At 26.9% G+C, this 26,253-nt stretch overlaps 1 protein-coding gene across 1 annotated transcript in view; it reads left to right on the top strand.

Annotated features, from left to right (window-relative positions):
• LOC111677238 (band 7 protein AGAP004871-like) overlaps positions 1–15,322 on the top strand; it is a gene marked incomplete at its 5' end in the record, with an annotated part of 26,282 nt that extends 10,960 nt beyond the window's left edge. Inside the window, 4 exons of the mRNA XM_046952536.1 lie at positions 6,650–6,853; positions 13,307–13,362; positions 13,445–13,625; positions 13,692–15,322. Coding sequence (XP_046808492.1) covers positions 6,650–6,853; positions 13,307–13,362; positions 13,445–13,625; positions 13,692–13,877 — 627 coding nt within the window. The remainder of the gene's footprint in view (positions 1–6,649; positions 6,854–13,306; positions 13,363–13,444; positions 13,626–13,691) is intronic.
• Between the last annotated feature and the right edge of the window lie 10,931 nt (positions 15,323–26,253).

Here is a 26,253-nt window from a genome sequence, read left to right as displayed (position 1 = left end):
TCTAGTTCAGTTCTAGTTCAGTTCTAGTTCAGTTCTAGTTCAGTTCTAGTTCAGTTCTAGTTCAGTTCTAGTTCAGTTCTAGTTCAGTTCTAGTTGAGTTCTAATTCATTCAAAAATTCCAATATTATCAAGCAGAATTTTGATCTCTTTGGATTGGCTTCAAAAATGTTGTAGCTTTGTGAGCAAAGTCTGAAAGATACAAATGCCTGTTTTGTTTTCTCTTACTTTATTTCATTTAGTATCATATATTTCAAATAAAATAATAAATGTCACTTGCACATCCTTGTTTATAAAATCCCCATGTTCTAAAAAAGCATGAATTTCCTTAAAAATGTTTGTATTCGACACATAATTTCTGTACACCGATGTTGTTGATATTTATAAATAGTTTAATATGTTTAAAAAAAAAATATATTTTAAACTATAAACACTTAAACCGCATAATAACACAAGCCTTTTTCCCCTTTTAACTAATTTTTCAAATAATTTTTTTTAATAATAAAAACCCAACCAAATATTTCAGTAAAATAAACATATAATTGGCAAAACAAAAATTAATTCATTTATTTTAAAGCTTTAATTAGAAATTCACAAAAGAACCGATTTTTTTAATACATTTTACTGGAATATATAGTAAAGCTTATTTATAAACAATAAACATAAAAATTTATTTAAAATTTTGTATATTTTTTAATTAATTAAATAAAAAATCAAAAAAAAAAAAAAACAATAGCTTTAATAAATAACAAAATCAAATCTTTAAAAAAAAGTAACTCAAAATTTACAACAAAATAATCTTTTATATATATAGAAAAATATATAGAAACATGCAAACTGATTTGATGTAATTTTTTCGTGTCAACAAAATTACATGTCGAGTTCTTCCAGTCTGTGTTTTGCGTGGTTTAGGCTGTTTTTCTTTTCCCAAAATTGCTAATTGTAAAATAAATTATAAATATTATTTTTTTTGCTCGAAGAATACACTTACATAACTAAAAATGTATATAATTAAATATTTAACATAAAAACAATACCATACAACTATAATGTATGTATAGTAGTGTATGTTAATGAAATTTTTAAATTTAATGAAAATAGTTTTGTTAACGTAAACAAACGAACTACGAAACGTTCTGAATGAATTTAGTTTTACATGATTTTAAAATAAAAATTCATATAATGATAAAGTTTACCACGCTTAATTAATTTATATGGATGATTTCGAAAAACTGTGAAAACTGTTAAACTTTTCTTTGAAAAAATGTTTTTCTTTACTCTTAGGTTTTAAATTTATAGTGCTACGAATGATTACGATTAAATTGGATTAAAATGAAAAGTTTATTTAACTTAATATTATAATAAACATTTCGTTCATTTGCACAATGGGTAATATAAATATTAAAGAAAATTTTTTGTTGGAATCAATATTACGGTGAAGACCTTAAGTGCTATTTTTCCCAACAAACTTATGTTTTTATAGAAATGTTGCTTCTTCATCAAAAATCTTTTTTATATTGCAATGTTGTATTAAATACGAAAAAAGCTTTTTAATAAAGAAACTTTTTTTAGTAAAATGAAACGTTGAGATATTTTATTAAATATGAAAAAAGCTTTTTTTGTGAACAAACTTTTTATAGAACAAAAAATTTTTATAATAATGTGTAAAGCTTTTTTATACAACGGAAAAGTTTCTTATTTAATTGTTTCTTTTCCGCGCAAAAGCTATAAAATTTTTGTTTTAAAAGCTTTTTATGGTGTTGAAGAAAAAAGCTTATTTAGTGACAATCAAACCTTTTTATTGTTAAAGAAAGTAATGTTATAAAAATCCTTGCTGTGTAAAAGCTGTTTTATGATGTTTATACAGCAAAACAGCTTTTCTAAGAAAGGCTAAAGCTTATTTAAAAAAGAATTAAGAAAATATCCAATAAAGCATATTTGTTGTGAAAAAGCTTTTTATGGTCAAAAATAGAAGAATTTAATGTGTCTTATTTTAAAGCTTTTTCTTTCTAACAAAAAACTTTTAAACTAAAAAGCTGTTTTAAACTCAAAAAGTGTAAAATAATTTTTATTTTTAAAATTATTTTCTTCTTTGAAAAAGTTCATTGATGAAAAAGCTTTTCAGAAGAAAAAACTTTACTTGAAAAAGTTTTTCTAAATACAACAAAACTTTTTTCAAAACATTTATATAAATTTTGATACAAAAATTTAAATAAAGAAAAAAAAGCTTTATCTATAAGCTTTATCTTTTAAACAGAAAACTTTTAAACTAAAAAGCTGCTTTAAACTCAAAAAGTAAAAAATATTTTTTATGTTGAAAATTATTTTCTTCTTTGAAAATTATTTTCATTGTTGAAAAAGCTTTTCAGAAGAAAAACGTTACTTGAAAAAGTTATAAAAAAAGTTTTTTTAAACATTTATATAAATTTTGATACAAATACTTTTTTTCTAGTGAAAAAGCTTTCTAAATTATTAGAAAGCTTTTTCACTTCTTAATTATTTTTATTAAAAAGCTTTTAAATCTGAAATTTTTGTATATAGAAAAAGCTTTTCTTAATTAAAGAATATTTTTTTTTAACAATTTCAATCCTTTTTATTAAAAAAAATTTTATTTTGCTGAAAATCTTGTGTTGTCTAAAGCTTAAAAGCTTTTTTTTTATTAGTTTGCACTAAAAATGGTAAAAAGACATGTTAAAACAACTGAAAACATTATTATACTAAAAATACCTTTAAGGCAAAACATCATTCTAAATAAAGCTTTTTGTGTAAAAAAGTGAAGTGACAAGCTTTTTTTGTAAAAGGAACTTTAGAAACAAACCAGTGTTTATTATATACAGCATTTTAATTAAAAGGTTTTTTCTAAAGCATCTTTTTTAATTTCGTGCAAGTATTTTTATTTTCTTAAGCTTTTTAGTACAGAAGCTTTAAAAGTGTTAAAATAATTCTATTAAATATAATTTATACTTTCAAAGAAAAAGTTTTTTTAAGCTAATAAAATCTTTTCTATAATAAAATAACTATTCAACAGAAAAAAGCTTTTTATATATTTTTTTATATCCTTACCCATTGTGCACTGATCTGCATAAAATGTATTTATCTGTGTATAAAAAATTTAATAATTTTCGCACGACTTAAAAGAAAAAGTTTTCAAACAAAACAAAAAACTTTACAAATAAATTTTACATTTAATGTTTTGACAGCAAACAAGGGTAACTATAACCCCAGAAAAAAAACTAAAATCTAAAATTACAAATCGTTTGCAAAAAAGCATAAACACTCACACACTATAACTTTATAACTCAAGAGTTTGCTCCACGTATCGCTATAGCGCAGTTGGTCGAAATCACCCACAAACATAAAAAAACGCAAATAAAACAGAAAAACAACATAATAAGAAATTTATATATAAATAAGAAAAGGACAACGACAACATAACTTTAAGAAACTTCCCAAAAAGGGAGCAAATTCTCTTGTAAATACAAATAGAACTACAACTTCAACAGCAGTTAAATAACCAGACAGATACAAACGCACACACACACATACATAAAAGAGTATGTGAATACATATGTATGTGTATAAAAAATAATTATTTTAAGGAATCTATTTTCTAAATATTTATACATTCAAGTATTTTTATGTAAATAAACTACTACTACTACAACATTTCTTCAGTGCCAATTTAAAACAAGCTGAGAATGGCTTTAGACGAAAGAAAAACCTCCAACAAAAGGATTTATTTCCATTCAAAAGCTTTATCAGCAAAAAAAAAACTATATTTTAACTAAATAAAAAACAACAGCAAAAAAAGTTTAGTGCATTTCACCAGCGAATAATGTACATTGTATATATACAGACTTAAGAAATCAAATCAACTATATAAAAAAAAATTACAATAAAAAACGAATTCCAAAACGTAATTGTATGTTAACAAATACGATTTTTTTATATTCCCAGTTGTTTTTAGCTGGTAGAAGTATGAAAACAGGAAAAAAATTCCATTTCCTTAGAAAGATATGCAAAATAAACAAAAATAAGAGAAAAACTACTTTCTACTTTGTCAACTTTTGCCACTATTTGTTATTGAACTATATAGAATTATATATATAAATCAACATTAACTACTAACATTTCTCAAAAAAAAGAAGATACAAAAATAGTAAAATAAATATTTGTATCTTAAAGTTATCTTTTATGTATTTTAAGCATATTGTATGTGTTGCAGCGTATTCGTTTTTAAGTATTTGGGATGTTTCATATCAAAAAGAAATGTTTAAGAAAAAATATAAAATTTAAAAAAAATTTTTGTTATATTCTTTAAGTAGTGTAGTGACCACAAGGCCTCTGTCGTATTACCGGTATAGCAGAGATTCTCCCGGTGTCTTTTATTTACATCTTTGACGTAAGATTGTGTATCTATCCCTTTTCACTATCTAGCTTTAACTTTCACCTTTTTGGGGGCCCTTTTTAAAACATCCATATAATTGACTTTGATTTCGACAACGTGCTCGTCTTCAGAATATCTTACTTAATATTGTGACTCTTAATCACAGAATTCCGGCTTGAGATTCGTTTTTTTCTTATTATTTTTATTCTCAATGATCAACTCTTCCGTGCACGTGATCCTCTCAGATATTCAAAGAGAATCAGTTTCTTACCTTTGGAATGTCGTGAGATTGATTCACTAAGATTTTCTGAAGCATCTTCTACAACTTTCCCTTTTCACTGACTAGCTTCATCATTCTAATTTTTAAAACACCCTTATCTTTGAAGTCTTTTTTTCTTCCTTTAAGGTTTATTCTCAGTGATCAACTCTTCCGTACACTTGATCCTCTCAGAAATTGAGAGGGAATGATTTTCTTTCCTTAGCATCTTCTTCAACTTCCTCATTCCCTTCTAGCTTCATCTTTCTTGCTTTTAAAGCATCCATATCATTGTGGTTAATCTCGTTGAGGTACTTGTCTTCGGAATAACTTACTTGACGTTATCACCCTGAATCTCAGGATTCTTACTTGAGATTCCTTTGCTTGAAGTCTGGCAGGGCTTCAGCAGCATATTTACACGGCATTTCTTAGGTTTGTTCGCAGGGTTCAACTTTTCCGTACAGCTGATACTCCGAGGAATTATTATATTTCCTTGGGAATGTTGTGAATCAATATTTTAATATGATTTTCTAAATTCTCATTGTTCAACTCTGTTACTCCCAGGTATAGAGAGAGAACTACTTTCTTTCCTTGGAAATGTTGTGAATCAATATTTCAATATGATTCTCTCAAACATGATCTTTAATTTTCTCCTCTCTACCGGCAATTTAGCTTTAATAACACTCACTTCTTTCAGTATTTGCTAAATTTCATTCTTTTTGAGATTTGCGAAGATGGCGTTGTTCATCTCTATTAGTAGATACTACTCGTTCATTTCTCTTTTTACCAATGGCATGCTGTATCATTGTTTCATGGCCTACTTCTTTAGAAGTGTGGATGACGTGGTCACCTGACTCACGAGTAGATCAACTTGAAGCTGGCACTGAGCTATATAGACCCTGCACCGTATTTATTTTAATATTTGTCTTTTCCCCCATAGATAAGAGAAAACATACTTTTTATTACCATCCCCTAACCGTCATCCGGAGACGTGCACGGTAGAATAACCTACAAAGTTAAGACAGTCAAAAGTAAAACATTTTTTATAACATATTTCTAAAAAAAAGTTATATTGTGAAAAATTCGTTTGCAGTAGTGGGGAAAACGTATTTATTAACGAAAAATGCTTTCAAACCAAAAACAAACTTCGTTTTTAAAATCATATTCGCAAAAAACTTAAAAAACTCGATGTTAAAATATATTATATACAGTTAGACGTATACGTGATATTGGTAATATTAATAACACGTATACGTACAGGTGTCGTTAATAAAAGTACTTAAAAAATTAAGCAAAACGTACGTCCTATAAATCTTGCATCAGTTTTGTTTGAATTATAGTCTAGTATATAGACTTGACTTTGGTCTGAACCGTAGGCTAGACTATAGTCTAAACTATAGTTTAATCTAAGCTTAAAACTAGTCTATAGACTGGACTTTATTCTGAACTATTGTCTAGTTTATAGACTAGGCTATAGTCTGAGCTATTGTCTGACTTATAGATTAGTCTATGGACTAGATTGTAGTCTGAACTACAGACTAGTACATTGACAGTCTGAACTGTTTGTTGGCTAGTCTATAGTCTGATATGAAGACTTGCCGATTGACTGGATTGTAGTCTGAACTATAAAGTAGTATATACAAGATAATCATCAGAACTATAGACTAACCTGCAGATATCCCAAGATAGGTCATTCTAAAAAAAACTCGGACAATTTTCAAAAGTACTTCTGATATGAAACATCCCTTATATGTCTATACAACGCATACGTATCTATTAAAAACCAAAAAACCTATTTTATTTATAAAAGTATTTTTTATATATATATCGAATAAATAAAATGAAAATGAAACCATAAAGATAAATACCATAAAAACCATTAAAATACAAATAACAACTTTAAGTAAAAATGCCCAAAATAAAAACTTAAACAAAAAATAAAATCCATTATAAAGTACAAAAAAAAAACATAAAAACCAATCGTTGTTACCCACTGCACTCTGTTGTAGGTTTTAACTAAGGATAGTGTCACAGTCTCAGTGGATGCAGTGGTTTACTATCGCGTTTCGAATGCGACAGTTTCTATAGCGAACGTGGAGAATGCTCACCACTCGACACGATTATTGGCACAGACTACTCTACGAAACACAATGGGAACTCGGCATTTGCATGAGATACTCAGTGAACGTGTATCTATATCTGGTTCAATGCAGGTAAGCAACAACAATAACAACAAGAAAATACATATAAAAAATATACTATAATAAAAAATCTGAAAAAATATAAGAAATAAACACTACAACTACTTTTATTTTGAACAAACTTTTATTTTATATACTCCCTATATACTTATTATATATACGCACTGACTAGAGAATAATATGAATCCAATGATTTTCATTCATACCACTCACATACATATATTTATACCCTACAGTTTCGATGTTGGAATTAACGCTTAAGCTGCGTTTTTTAAGTTATATTATATTGGATGATTGACTTCCTCTCTAAACTAAAGAGCACACACGAAGAGTATAACCAGGAGTCAATATGATACCTTAACCTCACATATTTGATATAATTATTAGTAATTTAAAACTATTACAATTACAGGTATTTGTATTTTACATAAGTTTCCCGAAGAACAGTCAATGGGATTTTTAACGGGATATTGAATAGCCTATAGACCAGTTTATAAAATGGTTCATTAGCTGACCAGTATACTAGTACATGGACTAGATTAATCTAGATTCTTAATTTGTGCATAGAGAAATCTAAATCTCTGTTACTTAACCTTTGAGCTGCAAAATAAAATCACTTCTATTTGCCATCACGTAGATTAGATGGCCTCTGTTGATTTTTTAGATAGATTCGGTAGACCGAAACAAGAATCCTTTCTCATTTATATAAAAACAACAACAACAACATCTGATACACTCACTCTAAGTATAGGTCTGAGTAAGCACACTATCACATTAATTTCGCATATACACTTAACACCAATTTATTTCCCAATGCTAAGTTCCACAGTTGCTCCTCTAAGGGTTTTCTTTTGTTTCGGCACTAGCACTGAACTTGTGCAGAATTATAGACTTTACCGTTCATCAGTTTTTTGACCGTCGTTCACGAATTTTGGTATAAACCCTTGTCAAAACATGTATTGTGGTTCCATAATATTGTTAGAACCAAATCATTCCAAGGAAAGGCTGAGTGTATATTTGATTATTACCAATTTATAGTCCCTGCAGACTAGAAGTACTTTTCCTTGGGATTGCACTAACACCAAGATACGGGTCTTTCAACAATAGTAACATGCTACCGGGGGGACCACAGTCTAGGCAATAGACCAGTAAATAAACTATGGGCTAGGTTATGTACAATATAACAATCAGATATACCAAGTCTTCGGACTGGTCAGTCAATTGACTAGTCCATGTACTATTCGACAGACTAGCAAATTAACTAACCAATAGATTCGTAGAGTAATTCATAGTCTTGTTCACAAGTTATAGAGTAGATAAAAATCAAAAAAAAAAAAAATAAATTGGTACTTTCAATCCTCAGAAAGTACTATTTATGCCTTACAACACTGTAGTGGGCCAAGTATATTACGTTTGTGCTGATGTTTGTAGCGCACAATAATATTGGATCAGCATCATTTTCTGGGTCGATTTAACTATGTCCGTCCGTCCTTCTATATAAACTTTGTAATCAAACTACAGGTTGCAATGAAATTTGGTATTATTGTCTCAAGAACAAAGCGTATTGAAAATGTTTAAGATCCGTTCACAATTTCACCTTGGTCTCATACAACTGAACCCCTGAATAGGCCTTGGTACCGTGTCATCAAACTAAAGGTCACAATATTAGAAATAATTTAATGAAATTTGGTACATGATCTTCTATAGTACCGTAGACAAAGCCTATTGAAAATGATTAACATCGGTCAATTATTTCTCCTAGCCTTCGTACAACTGTACCCGCCGAATAAGGCTTTTAAGTTTATTATTGTGCTTAATATAACATTAAATTTAATTTTCGGCCGACTATAATTTTTTAAATGGCTTAAAGGAAGTACCATTTCAAAATAGACCAATGTATATATTGAATAGTTAAATTACTTGTATCGCAACAGACCAAACTAAATAGTCTATAACCAGGTATTTAGAGTTCTTACTCAATAGACTATTTCTAAAAAATACTACTTTTATAGAAATTACTATTCGAAAATCTTTATGTTTGATGTCTGATACACATAACTGGTCAATTCACAATCGACGGCATATAGTAGTATCATTGTATATCGTAATGTTCCTTTTTTCCGGAAAAAATAACGCTAATTGTGAATTGGACAAATTTATATGTGAAAATATGACTATGTACTCCTATGTTCGTATTGTTGCATGTAGTTTTCACCAATTTGCTTGCAACATACGAGTTTATAAACGAAATACATAAAAGACAGAACTGTGTTATTACATAAAAAACACATGTACAAATGAATTCCTCTTTTTTTATTTAAATTTATGGGAATTTCAGTTCAGGTATTTATTTTTCTGTTTTGTATATTTGGGGAATTTCGTGTCTTGTGATCACACTTTAAAAATCTATGTCTATCTATGCTATGGGATATTAGGAAGGACATATTTTCAGCTCTATCCGTCAAGAACTGCCGGAATCTGAAGGGGTCAATGTTGGTCTTTTTGGACATATAGGGTTTTTATTTAAATGACTTTAACTTTTCATGAATTGGTCCCAGCAAAAATTGGCCAAAGGAGTTCAGATAGCTAATTTTTTAGTTCTTCAAAAAGAAAAAAAGTCCAAAAAAATGTTTGAAAAATGAAGAAATAGCTATCTGAACTCCTCTAGAAAGTTTTTGCTACGGCCAAAAGTTGACCAACATGTCGAACATGGACCCTCTTTAAGTCCGGCAGTTCTTGACCGATAGAGATGCAAGTTTGTGTCTTATTTACTATCCAATAGTACTAATGTTTGCACAAATTTCGTAAAAATAGATAATTAGAGTTACATCACCTGACATGAAATTCCCCACATATGTTTCCATTAAAATGATTTCGCTTAACTATCATTGAAAACATACGCACTTAAATTGAACTGAAAAGTTGCAATACATACACAGATGCAACAAAAATCATCTGCTAGCATAACCAGCAGCAAGTCAAATGAACTGTAAGATGAAAATGTTATAATTAATATTCTACTAAAAGTGTTGAGGTGAATTAGGGCGTTACAGACATTCATTTATTTTACTAAGTAAGTACATATTTGTAATAAAAATTTAAAAGCTTTGCATTTAACTTTGATCATAGAGCAGATACCACAAAAGAGTGTTTTTTGTTTGTTATAGTTATTAGTGCAGTATGAAAAAGTTCTTTCACTGTATTATTTTGGGTTGAATTATTATCGGAAACATAAGTGATGTCTTTATAAAGAGATATTAAAATTGAAATAATTTTATATACATACTTGGACCCATTAGCTCAATCTTCGTTAATCGTTTAACTGGTAGTAATAAAAAAGAAAGAAATAATTCTGTAACTTCTTAACTTGTCGGGTTAAAGTTTTGAATTTGGATCTCATAAGCTCAACAGAGCGTTAGTCCTATTCATATTATTTATATATTTACATATATAAATAGAATCTCCTCATCAAGGTGTAATTGAATTTTCTATTATATTCCAAAAGGAGTAACGCTCTTGCAAGGTAGGTTTCATCGAATATATTAATTCTAAGGATGTTTCTCGTTCGGCTCTATTTAGGGTAATATATAAACACTTAGTGATATATTTAAAACTATTTTTTTTTTAAATAATAATATTGAATACTAATCCTTAATATTTTAATTATTAAAAAAATTCACTTTGGTACCTTTTTCACTTAAGTCGGTTATATATAAAATAAAATCTCAATAAATGCATTGGTCATGATTTTTACCATAATTGACATTTCATTTAAATTATTAATAATAGGATTATACATTTATAAAGCCAATTAACTTGCATAAAATCCAATACACAGTTACAGGATGAAAGCTTAAGGACGATAACTTTTAGTTTAAATTTAATAAAGATAAACTTTTTAAAATGTAAACAATGTTGAAAAAGTTCAAAAAAAAATTATATAAGAACTGATTATAACGCATTGATTGGGTTGCCGGTTATCTTCTTCTTGGGAGTATAATACTAACTAGTTTTTCAGTCTTCCAGGGAAACCAATATGTACCTAAATACATGTTCTTTTTGTGGTGCATCGTATGGACTCATCGATAAAATATTTACAACTTTCAAATCTATTTAAGAATTTTGTCATCGATTTGTTAGAGCATATTTTTGCATATTTTTCCCTTAAGAGCATAATTTAGCATGATTTGACTTTTTTAACATATTTAAGTCATATTTTCGAGTTTTTAAATCATATTTTACTCTCTTAGTGCATATTCTGATGTTTTTCGCTTTAGTTTTTTTATTTCTCTATACTATCTTTTTAAAAATTGTTTAATATTTTTAAATTCTTTACAATTTTTCTGAATATTTTACAATTTTAACTTATTATGATAAAGATATTATACATTTGTGCTAATGTTTATATCAGCCAAAAGTATCAACATATAAAAGTTGATTAAGCTACGTGCGTCCGTCTTTCCGTCCATCCATCCGTCCGTCTTATTTAGATCTTAAAATGCTAATGGTTGAAATTGGTCCATTATTTCACCTTAACCCCTATACAATTTCTACCATAATGTTCACATGATATCAAAGTTGTTCATACAAAATTTGAGATAACTAACTCTTAAAGTTTTCAAGATTTACGAATTTTAGTATTTAATTCATATGGGATAGTCATGTGTCCTCTTGATAGTTTAGACATTTTATTCCCAAAAGTTTGTATGGATTTCATAGTTTGATTGAATTTGAATATTTTAGCTTTAAAAGTTTTTTGAATATACAATTTCTTGAAATTTTCTCCATGTAGTAGATACCACGCCCTTATTGCTTATTTGCCCACTTTTGTCCTTAATATTTGAATCAATACTTAAGTTGCTCCGACAAAATTTTAGAATTCTAGCTGTTATATTTTTCATATTTTCTTATTTTACATTTCCTTCCTATGAAAGGTGCCACGAATTAGAATTCTATCTGTTATATTTTTCATATTTTCTTATTTTACACTTCCTTCCTATGAAAGGTGCCACGCCTACTACTACCATTCCGCGCAGTTTTGCTATCCAAATCTTCATTTAAATGCCAGAATTATTTATGTTAAATTTTAGAACTCTAGTTTCGAAGATATTTATATTAATTATACCCTACACCACTTTAGTGGGGAGGATACATTTAGTTTGTGCTGATGTTTGTAACGCACAATAATATTGATCCTATACCCAACCTAAAATATACCAATCGACTCAGAATTATTTTATAAATAGATTTAGCTATGTCCGTCCGTCTGTCTGTCCGTCCATCATGTAATCAAACTGCAGTTCGCAATTTTGAAAATTATTCAATGAAATTTGGTACATGATCTATTGTCCTAGTGACGAAGTCTATTAAAAAGTGTTAAGATAGGTCCATAATTTCATCTAGCCCCCATAAAACTGAACCCCCATATAGGGCTTGTAAACCGTGTAATCAAACTACAGGTCACAAACTTGAAGAAAATTCAATGAAATTTGACAGATGATCTTTTATGGTACCGTAAACGAAACCTTTTGAAAATGGTTAATATCGGTCTATTATTTCACCTAGTCCCCATAGAACTGAATCTGCCGAATAGGGCATTTTAGTTTATTATTATGTTTAATATACTCGTATCTGAACAAAAAGCTGCAAAACCAAGTTCTATACTAGCTTTGATAACCCTCATGAACTATATAATTATAGGACCTCATTTGAACCTAGACCCCATAAAAAGCCCCCTTCAAAATTTTACTTAAATGTCTACAATTTTATTCAAAAATAACTGGCTTTAGTATATCTGAGGCAAGGAACAATTCAACCTAAATGCTTTATTATAAAAACTCAATCACATTTTATTGTTGTAACAGTGTTGATTACTCGAAATTTTATAATGACTGGGACACATTGTCACAATATTACTTAAAGGTCAAAAATTCACATATAAACAAAATTATCAACGCTATCTATACCTTTAAGGCCTTATTCATAAACATTTATCAAAGGTTTATAGTACGAATTTTGTATGAAAATTTGATTTATAAACCTTTGATAAAAGTTTATGAATAAGGGGGTTAGAAAATAAATATAACGGTCGACCATATCTAGGAGGATGTTAATCATCATATCATATATTATATAAATGCAGTCAGAAGTTGTAACTAGATTTCTGCAATCTCTTAGTAACTTACATTTTCGGAGGCATTGAATCTGTTGGGTAATTCTTTAAGAAATATTAAAATAAATGTGTGTGTGTTTGTGTATGAAATAATTTCCCTTTACCTTCCTCCAAATTCAAAAATTTTAATATACCTTTTTATTTACTAAAAACAAATTATCTTGATAAACAACTTTAGAATAAAATCATGTAGAAATTTTGTCTTAAATACAAAGCAAAAATGGTATGTTACAATTTTATAAAATATTTTTTAAAAAAATTTCCAAAAAAATATAAACCAATAAAAAACACAGCTACAACTGGATGAAGCTACCGATGCCTGGGGTATTAAAGTTGAACGAGTAGAAATGTTAGTAATTAATAAATTTTTTATATTTAATTAAATTTTATTCAAATTATTAAAAATGTTTAACAATTTATAAAAAAAACAGCAAAGATGTACGCTTGCCAGTGCAACTACAAAGAGCCATGGCAGCCGAAGCCGAGGCAGCAAGAGAAGCCCGAGCTAAGGTAATAGCAGCGGAGGGTGAGCAAAAGGCTTCGAAGGCCTTAAGAGAAGCCTCAGAGGTGATTGGTGATTCACCAGCAGCTTTACAATTAAGATATTTACAGGTAGTTTTAGATAATTTTGATAAAAAAGTTTTAAATAGTAAAACTAAACATAAATTTTTCTCATAGACCTTAAGCACAATTTCGGCTGAAAAGAATTCAACGATTGTTTTTCCCTTGCCCATTGACTTGATAACATACTTTTTGAAAACAACCGATGAGAAGACGCAAAAAAATGCAGCCAAAGCCTGTGCAGCGATTGCCCAAACAACGGTAGAAGCCATTGCCCAGCAACAGCAATCAACCGCCATGTAAAAGTAACATTTTTTTTTCAAAACTGTAGACAGCAACAACAACAAAACTTGGACAAATAAAAAAATAAATAAAAAACACAAGCTGAATGTAACTGAAGAAAACAAAACAAAAAAAATGAAACGAAAATACTTTACAAAATAAACAACTTTAAAAAACTCGTAACAGTAACAGCAAAAAACAGCCAAAAAAAAATAACTTTTTATGTGTAAAATAATGTTAGAATTGAAATAGCAACAACAAATATTATTCTAAAAAAAACTTAATTTCATATGTATGAAATAAAATATACATACATATAACTTAGACGTATCTTACAAAATCTTTAACAATTCCATATTTAAAAAAAAAAAACACTTTGGGATTTGTTATTTTTTAAATAAATCTTGCTATTTAAAATCTGCTGAAATATTTATTTTAAAATAAATTTTTCTTAAATTTCATTAGATAAAATGTTAAAGAGTTTGAAATAAAATATAAAAAAATAAAAAAAAAATCCCCAAAAAAATAAAATAAAAATATCTGTGTCAACATTTCATTTTACAAACTGTGAATAAATGTTTACTTTATCTACTTGATGACAAAAACAACATTATTGAAAAAACAAAAACACAAAAAAATCTACTACACAAATAAACTTGTAATTCATTGGTTTTCTTTTGAACAGCAGTAACAAGAACAAAAACATAAGTATTTAAATATATATTTACATATTTTACATACATATGTATACATACATGCTTACGCAGACATGTGAATAAAAACATACATATACATTTACTATATATGAGACAAAAAAAAAGAAATGAAATAAATTTGAACTTGATCGTATGTATGTACATTTAGTATATTATAATATTTGTTTATGTATATGTAACTACTACATTGGCACACAGAACTTTAAAGTAATAGAGCACTTTTATCGATATTAATCGTTTATTTTAATTCCTTCTATAAACCATTTGTGAAAAGTCGATGAAAATGATTAAATAGTTTTATACAATTATGGATGTTATCATGAATACATGTTATCAGATATGTAAAATTCCGATCTATTTTACTTTTTTCAATGATAAGGGATTTTCATACCTCACATCACTATAGTAGTATGGAAGTTATTATGCGTTTGTAATGATGTTTATAACGCCAAAAAATATTGGTTCTCAATATATAAATCGGCTCACTTTCTACTTTCTGAGTCGAATTAGCGGTGTCCATCCATCCATCCGTCTATCTGTCTAACCAAACATCAGTATAGTTTTATGTTGGTTATTATGCGTTTGTGATGACACCAATAAATAATGTTTTGTAATGATGTTTACAACGTCCAAAAATATTGATACTCAGTATACACTCACTTTTTACTTATGGGGTCGACATCCATCCGTCTATCTGTCCAACCCAACATCACTATAGCAGTATGAAGATTATTATGCGTTTGTGATGATACCCATTATATATATATATATATATATATATATATATATATATATATATATATATATATATATTAATATATATATATATATATATATATATTATAATATATATATATAATATTATATATATATATATATATTGGTTCTCACTTTCTGCTTTATGAGTCGAATTAGCTGTGTCCATCCATCCGTCTATCTGTCCGTCTGTGATCGCAATATTAAAATGGTTAAAATCGTACCTTCGAATATGTCTTTTGAGTCTATAGTTATGCTAAATGTTCTATTATTACTACAAAATTTGGCAAAACTAAGATTATTAGAAGTCTTAATAATACTATCGATTTTCAAAATGATCAGACTTTCTTTGATGTTCATCCGCTTAGGAAAATCATTTACAGGTTGATATCAATTTATAATATTCACTTAACGTATATACTACATATATTGGGATAATCCCACTAGTATATGTTATCATATGATAAGCCACACATTCTTACTAATTGATATTGTAAACATGCATTCAGTAGTACAGGCATTAGTTATCAAGTTTAAAAGGAGGATACATAGAACGCGAAGAATTTCATCTAGATGTTCATCGGTCTTGCTACGAGTGTTTCAGACACACTAACCTACTGAACACCATACACTAGTTAAAGGATTGCCCACAAACGAATTCAGATTAGTTCATAGAATAGTCAGTCTATTAATCGATTTGCTTGTAAGTAATCTCACTTGTGAATAGAATATCCTGTCACTTCATGGATAGGTCCAAAGAATAGCCAATGTACTAAATATTCTAGACTATTCCATAAATGAATAGACTACTCCATGGTAATGTCTATAGACCAGTCAACACAATTATCCTTAGTCTTATCAATAGCTTAGCTAATAGACTATTCCAAAGAATAGATCAGAATAGCGAACAGACAAAACACTTGAGCAAAGAACAAAACATAGAGTAATTAAAAGTCTTTTTAATTCCCTAGTTCAATGCTGGATATATATATAACATCAGATCCGAAAAACACAGTTTTTTATAATAACTAGAATATAATTGCTTCTAAGGTATTAGAGTTTTATTTCAACGAAGTTGTTTATTGAAGTTACTTTTAAATTATGGTTATACAACCAAAATATTTTCTATTCCAATAAGTAAATCAAATCTATTACTTACATTAAAAATTTTCCACTAAGTCTCCAGTAAAACGACCATTAGAAAAAGTTTTTTGATGCGTATGAATAATAAGTAATAGATGTCAACATAAATATGACTCATACGACACATTGTACTAAATATTAAAACAGATGATTTTTAAATGACGTAAACTAATATTAATGTAAAAAATCATAAACAAACTTATATCATCGTATTGGGATAAAACTTACGACAAGTTTAAGTTAAAGGGAGTTCAAATAAAGCACATCCAAGCCTTTCAAAATATAGATCAAATTATTTTACTAAATAACCAGTAAAACGAACAGCTTTCTGATGTATGCGAATTATCCCATAAGCGTATGAGTGACTATTGAAAAACATTTTTTGATGCGTATGAGTGATAAGTAATCGATTTCGACATAAATATGACTCATACGACACATTGTACTAAATACTTGGGTACTATAAAGCATTACAAAGTACACAATTCGTTAGATTGAAACAGATGATCCTTTTTAAATAAACTACTTAAACTAATATTAATATAATAAATCATCAATCAACTCTTATCATCGTATTAGGATAAAACTTACGACAAATTTAAGTTAAAGTAGAGTTCAAATAAAGCACATCCAAGCCTTTCAAAATATAGATCAAAATATTTTACCAAATCACCAGTAAAGCGAAACAGCTCTCTTAATGAATGCAAATTTTCCCCTAAGCGTATGAGTGATAATATATATTACTCATTCGGCACATTGTTTTACAAATTAAAACACTGAAAATCTGGTCAAGGCAAACTGGTCTTTAGCTATTAACTTAATAAATCATATTACTATTTTGTCTTTAAAACTGAAAACAATTCAAAAGTTCTATTGCAAAAACTTCGAAAAGTTTTAGTTACATCAATGTATGTATAGTACATAAACAAATAAACAAAATTAAACAAATATTAATAAAATTATATAGAATATTTATAAACATATTAGAATTTTTTCCATCAACATTTTTTTTTAATCAATCTATATGTGGTCTTACTAAATAAAATAAAAAAATTCAAAATAAACAAAATATTAAGAAACATGTAAAACTTTTAACGAGACAAAATAAAAACAACAGAAATAAAAATGAATTATTAAAATTTGTATATTTGATTGTAGTTGTTAAAATTAAGTAAACAAAAATATATAAATAAATCAAATAACATGTTAAAATATTAAACATTAGGTAAAAAATTAATATTAATAAAAATAAATAAAAACTTTTAAATATTTTGTAATTTTATACTATTTTTCTAATTTTCTGAATTTAATTTTTTTATATTTTTTTTATAAAATATTATAGACTAGACTATATAAACTAGACTATAGATTAGACTATAGACTAGACTATAGACTAGACTATAGACTAGACTATAGACTAGACTATAGACTAGACTATAGACTAGACTATAGACTAGACTATAGACTAGACTATAGACTAGACTATAGACTAGACTATAGACTAGACTATAGACTAGACTATAGACTAGACTATAGACTAGACTATAGACTAGACTATAGACTAGACTATAGACTAGACTATAGACTAGACTATATACTAGACTTTAAACTAGACTATAGACTAGGCTAAGGTATAGACTAGACTATATAATAGACTATAGACTGGACGGTAGACTAGACAGACTATATACTAGACTAGATTTTACTAATTTCAGAAGTTGTAATAACAAAATTAATTTTATTATTAATTTTGTTTTTTATTTATAATTTAATTTTATGTTTTTAAGCTTTTGATACCGAAACTCAATTATTCCTGAATTTATTAAATCCTTCAAAAAAAAAAAAAACAAAAAATACATAATTATTTATTCCCAAAATTCAATGTTCAAATCTTAAAAGAAAATTGTACTCCTAATAAAAATCAATAAAACAAAATTCTTTAATACGAATTTATAATAGAAATTGATGATAATCTTTATATAAAATTAAATTTAAAAAGAAAAAAACAAACTAAACATTCAAAACAAACCTCAAATTTTTCAAAAATAAAACAAAAACCTAAACAAATTTTCATAAAATTTTATTTAATTCCAATTTAAAAGCCAAAAAACTGTTAAAATTAATAACTTAGTAAAAAGAACTTTACAATAAAAATTTAAATATGTTTGTATGTATGTAAAATGCACAGTTATTTAAATTGTAATTGAAATTTATGAAAAACAAAAAATCGAATATAAAATATTTGTGTCAAATAAATTTAAAAGAAATATTTAATATTAAAAAAACAAGAAAACTTTAAATATTAATATAATACACTCCCTTTTTAATAACAAGAACAACAAAAAACAAACATTTTTTGATGTAATTTACAACAAAAATAAAAATAGTTATTAAAATAATAATATTTTTTATTTTAATTAATGTCACAACAACAAATAATAACAACAACAAAATGAAATGAAACCATGTAAAGTCTTGTAAATTTTGAATATTTTAAAAATATTTAATAAAAATATAAAAATTCAACAAAATAAAATTAAAGTTTTTTTTAATATGGAAAAGTTTTAAGGGATCGGTTTATATATCTAGCATTTACTGAAAATTTTTTCTTATGTGGAAAATTTATAAAAAACTACGTTCTTATCGCAAAATAGCAAAATTAAGAAAATATATTTCGCAAGTACATTAACACCCTTCATGCAGTTGAAAGACTCAAAATCTCCACTGTATGTGACTTCCTCTGAAACAAACTTTGCTAAAGTACAAGAGCTAACTAACTAACCAACTAACTAACTAACTAACTAACTAACTAACTAATTAACTAACTAACTAATTAACTAACTAACTAACTAACTAAGTATCTATCTATCTAACTAACTAACTAACTAACTAACTAACTAACTAACTAACTAACTAACTAACTAACTAACTAACCAAGAAAATCAAAAGTTCTTTCTACAATGGAATTATGTATATCCCCTTTTCTTCATTCTTCATAGTACTCTAACCTTTAGTACTTTTTCGTCCTTTAAAGAGGTACTTTTGAATTCTCTTTAAATTGTAACTAGAAACATAAATTTTAACATACAGGGTCTGGGTCCAAGGTACTTTTGTATTCTTCAAATTATACTTTTTGAATATCTTATAGGGTGGAAATACAAGAAACTCGGTCCTTATTAAATGAGAATTTAAAAGAGGAATTTGGTACATTTTCCTTATTCTTAAGAGTTTTGTTACTTTTTTCTCTTAAATAGTACTTTTTGCGCTATTTTTAATATTAGACGCAGAAACATAAAATTTAGCATCACTGAAGGATGACTGAGAGGGGATTCCTTAGTACGTTTTCATTTATCAAATGATACTTTTTTAAATCTACTATTACATGAAGCCAAAATCTACTTTGGTACTTTTTGATCCATCATAGGGGAAAATTGTATTCATTTTATTAGAACTTTCCACAAAGGTAGCATTTATTTCATCTTTTCAATTGTATTTTTCAATTTATATTTTTGGTATTTAGAAACTAAGAGCTAAGCATATACAGTACCTAATGAATAATATTCTATATGTGAAATATTTGGTACTTTTTTGCTTGTATTTTGATTGGGTAGCGATGGGCGCAGTGTTTTTCTAGTTTTCTATGGAAGAATGTTTTTTAAATTGTGTATTTAACTTTGATTGAACTAGCGAAGTAGCCAAATTACACTATGGCTATACTCAACACCACTTTAGTGGGGAGGGTATATTGGATTTATGCTTATGTTTGTAACGCACAATAATTGGTCCTATACCTACCTTAAAGTATACCAATCGGCTTAGCATAGCTTTCTGAGTCGATTTAGTTATGTCCATCCGTCCGTCGGTCCGTCCTTCCGTCCGTCCATGTAAACCTTGTAATCAAACTACAGGTCGGAATTTTGAAGATAATTCCATGAAAATTGACACATGATCTTCTATTGGTCCAGGGAGCCTATTGAAAGTGGCTAAGATCGGTCTATTATTTCATCTAGCCCGCGTACAACTAAGCCCGTCAAATAGTGCTTTTAAGTCGATAGTTATGTTAAATATACTCGTATCTGGACAAAGTGCTGCAAAACCAAGTTATTACTAGCCTTGATGACCCTAATGATTTTTATAATTATAGAGCCTCATTTGACCCTATCCCCTACAAAAAGCCCCCTTAAAAATTTTACATAAATGTCCACAATTCTATTCAACAATAAATAGCTTAAGTATGTAAATCTGAGGCAAGTTACAATTCAACTTGAATGTTTTATTATGAAAACTAAATCACATTTTATTTTTGTAACAGGTGTAGGGTATTATATGGTCGACCTCGCCCGACTATAATTTCTTACTTGTTTTTACATATACAAACCTTTTAAGCCTCTCTTCTCTATACAGTTTTCTCAAAATTTAAACACTTTTTAATTTTTAAAATTAATTTTTATATAATAATTTTATTTGTTGTTATTTTTTCTGGTTTTTTTTTTTGGTTTTTATTTATTATTATATTTATTAATACACTTATACATTAGGGTTCAGCTAAATTTATGATTTTCATTATTTATCATCATTATTCAATCATCTTCATCAATATTATTGTTAATCCTCAAAAATAAAATAAAAAAACTTAAAATTTATATACAAAAGAAAATTTAAAAATATAATAAATTTTGAAATAAATTTTTAATATTATTAATGGTATTATCAACTATTTTTAAACAATTAAATAATTAATTGAAAAAAAAATATTATTCATTATTATAATTAACATAATCATTAATACAATTTTAAGCACAATATTATTTTTTATATAATTTTTTTTTAATTTATTTTTAATTTTTTTTATTAATTTTATTTTTTTTTTTTTTATATAATAATTTTAACATGATTTTTATGTGTGGGAATTTTTTTTTAGTTAAATTTATGATTCTTAATGTTTAATGATTGCGTTTACATATGATGTAATTTTTTATTTTAATTGTTTTTTATTTTGTATATATAATTTTTTTCAATATTTTTTTTTCTATAACTTGAGTTGAAAAGTTAAAGTGTTTAAATCATTCAAGTTTGAAAGAGCAAAAATTTTGCTAGAAATTTTTAAAATTATTTAAGTTGTTTAGAAAAAAAAGGTTTCTTTTTTAATACAGAATGCTTTTATCCTTTCTTGGTTTTAGCTTATTTAGTTTTTAATTAAATAAAAATTTTGTTTTATTTTATTTTTTTCATTTATATAGATTTGAAAAAATGCTATTTAATTCCTGTTTATTTGCATATTTCTATAGATTATTTACTATTTATTTAGTTGTTAATTTTTTTGTTTTAAAGAAAATATTTAATTATTTTAAGAAAAAAACTTAAAGCTTCTTTTTTTTAAAAAATTTTACTAAATAAAATTTAGAGTTTAGAAAAAAATTATATGTTAGTTTTGAAACCTTGTCTCAGATGATCATTTTATTTCGAAATGGAGTTTTTCAGGTTTAAATTAAAAAAAAAATAAAATTTTGGAAAATATATAAAAAATTAAAAATAAATTTTGAAAATATATAAAAAAATTAAAATATTTTTTAGAATCTCATTCACTCAGTTTCCTATATTTTAAATTATATATTTTTAGGTTCAATATAATAGGGAATTAAAAAAAAGTACAATTTTAAGAAACGAAAAAGTACCAAAATATTTTGTGTGTATAGAATCACATTTGAAGAACGAAAGTATAACAAAATCTCCCTTTTAAAAAGTTCTGATTTGACAAGAACCTTGTTTTATGTATTTCCACACTATATGAAAAGCAAAAAGTACTTTTTGAAGAATGAAAAAGTATCAAAGAGTTGCCTCTCGAAAGATTTATATACAATCAGAACGAAACACTACCAAAGAGTCTCCTTCTTATAGAATCTCATTCAGTCATGTTATATATTACATTTCTAGCTTTAAAAAAGTACCATTTGAGAGACAAAAAAGTACCAAAACGTGCTCCATTACAGAATCACATTCGAAGAAGGAAAAGTATAATAAAAATGATTTTCTTATAAATTCTCATTTAATAAGAAGCGTGTTTTATGTATTTCCCCACTATAAGAAATCAAAAAAGTACCTTTTAAAGAATGAAAAAATACCAAAGAGTTTCCTCATATAGATTAATTTACAATCATAATCCTGTAAGTTAAAATTAATGTTTCTAGGTTAAATATTAAAGAATATTTACCATTTCATAGAGAAATAGTACCAAAAAGTACCCTCTTAAATAAGGACGGTATACGTTAAGTTTCAAGTGTTTTGGTTTCATATTAAAGTACCAAAGAATATGTATATATGTTTTTATGTTAAATAATTCAAAAGTATAATTCTTAAAGTACCATTTGAGAGACGAAAAAGTACCAATAGCTTCTGTGTTACAGAATGACATTCTATAAATTTTTATTTAACAAGAACCGTTTTTCATGTATTTCCCCTCTATAGGAATGCAAACAAGTACCTTTTAAAGAATGAGAAAGTACCAAAGAGTTCCCTCTGTCAATCAGGATCCTGTATGTTAAAATTTATGTTACTAGGTTTAATATTAAAGAATATATCAAAAATACCACTTCAAGAGAGAAATAGTACCAAAAAGTTCCCTCTTAATAACGACTGAAGTTTGTATGGGCGCTAGGGTCAAATGAGGCCCAATCATTAGAAAAATTGGTATTGTCATTTAAAGTTCTATAAAACTAAGTTTTGCTGACATAATTGAATATTTAACGTAATTATGAGCCCTAAGGCTCTATTCGGGGATACGGTTGTATGGGGGCTAAATAATGGACCGATTTCAATACTTCATTTCATCAAATTATTTTAAAAATTGCGACCTGTAGCATGCGAATAACGATTACATGGGCACACGGACAGACAGACAAACGGACGAACAGACGTACATACTTAAATCGACTCAGAAAGTGATTCTGAACCGATTGTTACATTTTAAATTGAGTAAAGGACTAATATATTTAGGTGTTACAAACATCAACACAAACGCATAATACCCTCTCCACTATTGTGTTGTATTGTATAAAAAGTGCCAAAGAGTTCTCTCTTAAAGATTTATACACAATCAGAGCTCTGCAGTTTAAAATCTTTATTTGTAAATTCAATATTTTTGAAACAAAATTTTAAAAGTACCGAAAAGTTCTGTCCTCAATTAGGTTCGTATATTATAGAACATTAAAAAAGTTCCATTTGAAGAACCAAAAAGTACCAACAAGTCTTCCCTTTATAGATTCTCATTCACTCGTGCTAAATTTTCCTAGTTCAATATTCAAGAAAACTCATTTGATGTACAAAAAAGTTTCCTCTACTAAATTCTTATTAAATCAAGTCAGCGTAAGTTTGAATATTCTTGTTTCTATCGGAGCAATGAAAAAGTGGAATAAGTACTTTCTTTGTTGAAAGTACTAAGTACCATTTTCCTTTTCACAGTTTTTTTGAGTATTTATTTTCCCAAATAGTTCATTTTTTTAAGGAGTATATCAAAGATGAAACTGAAACGTTTCAAATCGGCATTGATTTGCTCAAAGACAATTATTTTCCAAAAAGTACCAAACTTTTTACCCGAATTTCGTCTTATATTGACCTTTGTAGCAGAATTCAAAAAAACTAAACAATAGCTTATATTGTGGGAGTAAATTTAACAATTTTTTAAATTATAAAAAAATTTCTTCAAAGAATTTTTTTTTTTTAAATTTTCCCATTTGCAAAGATATCGTTCGATAAAGTTTCAATAAGATTTAAATCATATTTTTAAATTTCTAGTTTCATTTACAATCACCCCTATCGCTAATCACAATTTCACGCGAAATATGTTCCCTTTTCACATTTATCGTTCACTAACATTTTTGTTGTGAAAAAATTTCCCTGTTGTGAAATTTGTTGATGTAATTTTGTAAACATTGAACAGCTATTTCATACAAAATCAACTATTGTGAATGAATTGTTCACGATAGCAATTTTTCCTTTGAGGGAAATGAAAATTTCAAGGAAACTAACTTTTTACTTCTACAGGCGATTGGGCTCAATAGTTTAAATTGTTCGTAGCAGCTGTGAACAGTTTATAGAAATAAATATAATTATTTTAAGTGAAATTGTATTCACAATAGCGTAAAAAGTTTAAATTCAAAGAACTTGGTGTCTATAAATTTTAGATTTTTTTTCTTTAACGAAATACAAACTTAAAATAAAAACAAACTAATTTAAATAATTTTTATTTTTTTTCATTTATTTTATGTAATTTTCTTAAGATTTTCATACACTTAAAACTATAAAAATAAAGATAGAAAATTATTTAAATTTGGCATACAAAAAAAATCTTAAATTTAAATTAAAAATAAACAAAAAATTAAACGAAACACTAGAACTTATTGGACTTCAATAATTTTGGGATTTTGCTTCTTTTTTATTAAAAAATAACGTTCTATACAAATATTTGAAAAAAAAAACAAGAAAATTTTGAACAAATTATAGAGACAATCAAAAAAACGATTTTAGTTAAAATTAAAATAATACTTATAAAATACAAAGATAAAATTTGTTAATGAACGTTTAATATATAGATTAATTAATTCGTATTAAATTCGAGTGACTTAAGTATTAGAATACATTAAAAGATTTGTGACGCGGTAGTAAACGGTGGAATTAAACAAAAATGTATTCCTTTTTTCATTTGGTTTCTAGTGAACAAAATATTTTCATTCGTGAATATTCCGAGAACTGTTAATTCACAATAATAAAATTTTTATATTTTTTTAATTTAATTAATTTTATTGAAAAAATTTACAACAGAGAGGAAATTATTTCGCTAGAAAACGAATAGAGGGAAAATGAAAAGAATTCGTAAACGCATAAAGGGAAATGGCTTCATATTTTAAGTGAAATTTTGCTCAAATTAGGTTTGACTATTTCGAGTGTATTTGGTTATAGTTTAAAAGATATTACGAGATTTGTGACTAAAATTTATAAACGACGTCTCAAGAGTTTGTAAATTAGAAATCGATTCATGTTTATTACAGTAATGACACCGATCAACAAATGTTTAACACTGTTACTTTCTTAACCAATTGAACTTTTGATGAATCCAACCCTGACCCTAAATCGAGAGATCAAAGACTTAAAAAACTTCTTTTCTCATGAGTGTGTTAAGTACTATTCTAAATTTTAACTCGAATCTAAATTTTCTCTGTTTGTCAACTTTGTTAATCTGCATTACGATTCGGCGATCTATCACCGAAACCTTTCTACGATCACAATGCATAATATAGATATATTTGTCCAATTCACAATTGACGTTGTACGGTTGTATAGTAATATGTCGTAATATTTTTATAATTGATTTGTTTTTGTTTCAAAAAATTTTGTTTTAAAAATTTTTATGACATACAACGCTACAACAATACGACATCGATTGTGAATTGGACAATTGTAAAACTTTTAATATGAAATGTTTTCTTACGATTTCGTTTCGTTTGCAATTAAATGCAAATTATAATATTCGATTTTGAAGTGAAGTACATCTCAAAGAGAGAAAGAGAGGACATTCTGCAACGATTAAACCAAAATTATTTGAATATCTCTTCTATTTGCCGAGATATCATTCATTGAAGTTTTTGCAACGATTTATATTGAATTTAAAGGAACAAGATATAACGGAAGTCAAATCTTTATTTGCATTTTAGCGTAGAGACGATCTTAAGGAATTCGTTAATCAATTTTGTTACTTAAACATTTTGCAAACAAAATGTGGTTTTGAT

This window comes from Lucilia cuprina, chromosome 5, assembly GCF_022045245.1.
Source record: "Lucilia cuprina isolate Lc7/37 chromosome 5, ASM2204524v1, whole genome shotgun sequence".
Taxonomy (NCBI): Eukaryota; Metazoa; Arthropoda; class Insecta; order Diptera; family Calliphoridae; genus Lucilia; species Lucilia cuprina.
The sequence above is the reverse complement of the archived record's forward strand: the minus strand, read 5'-3'. Positions and strand labels throughout refer to the sequence as shown.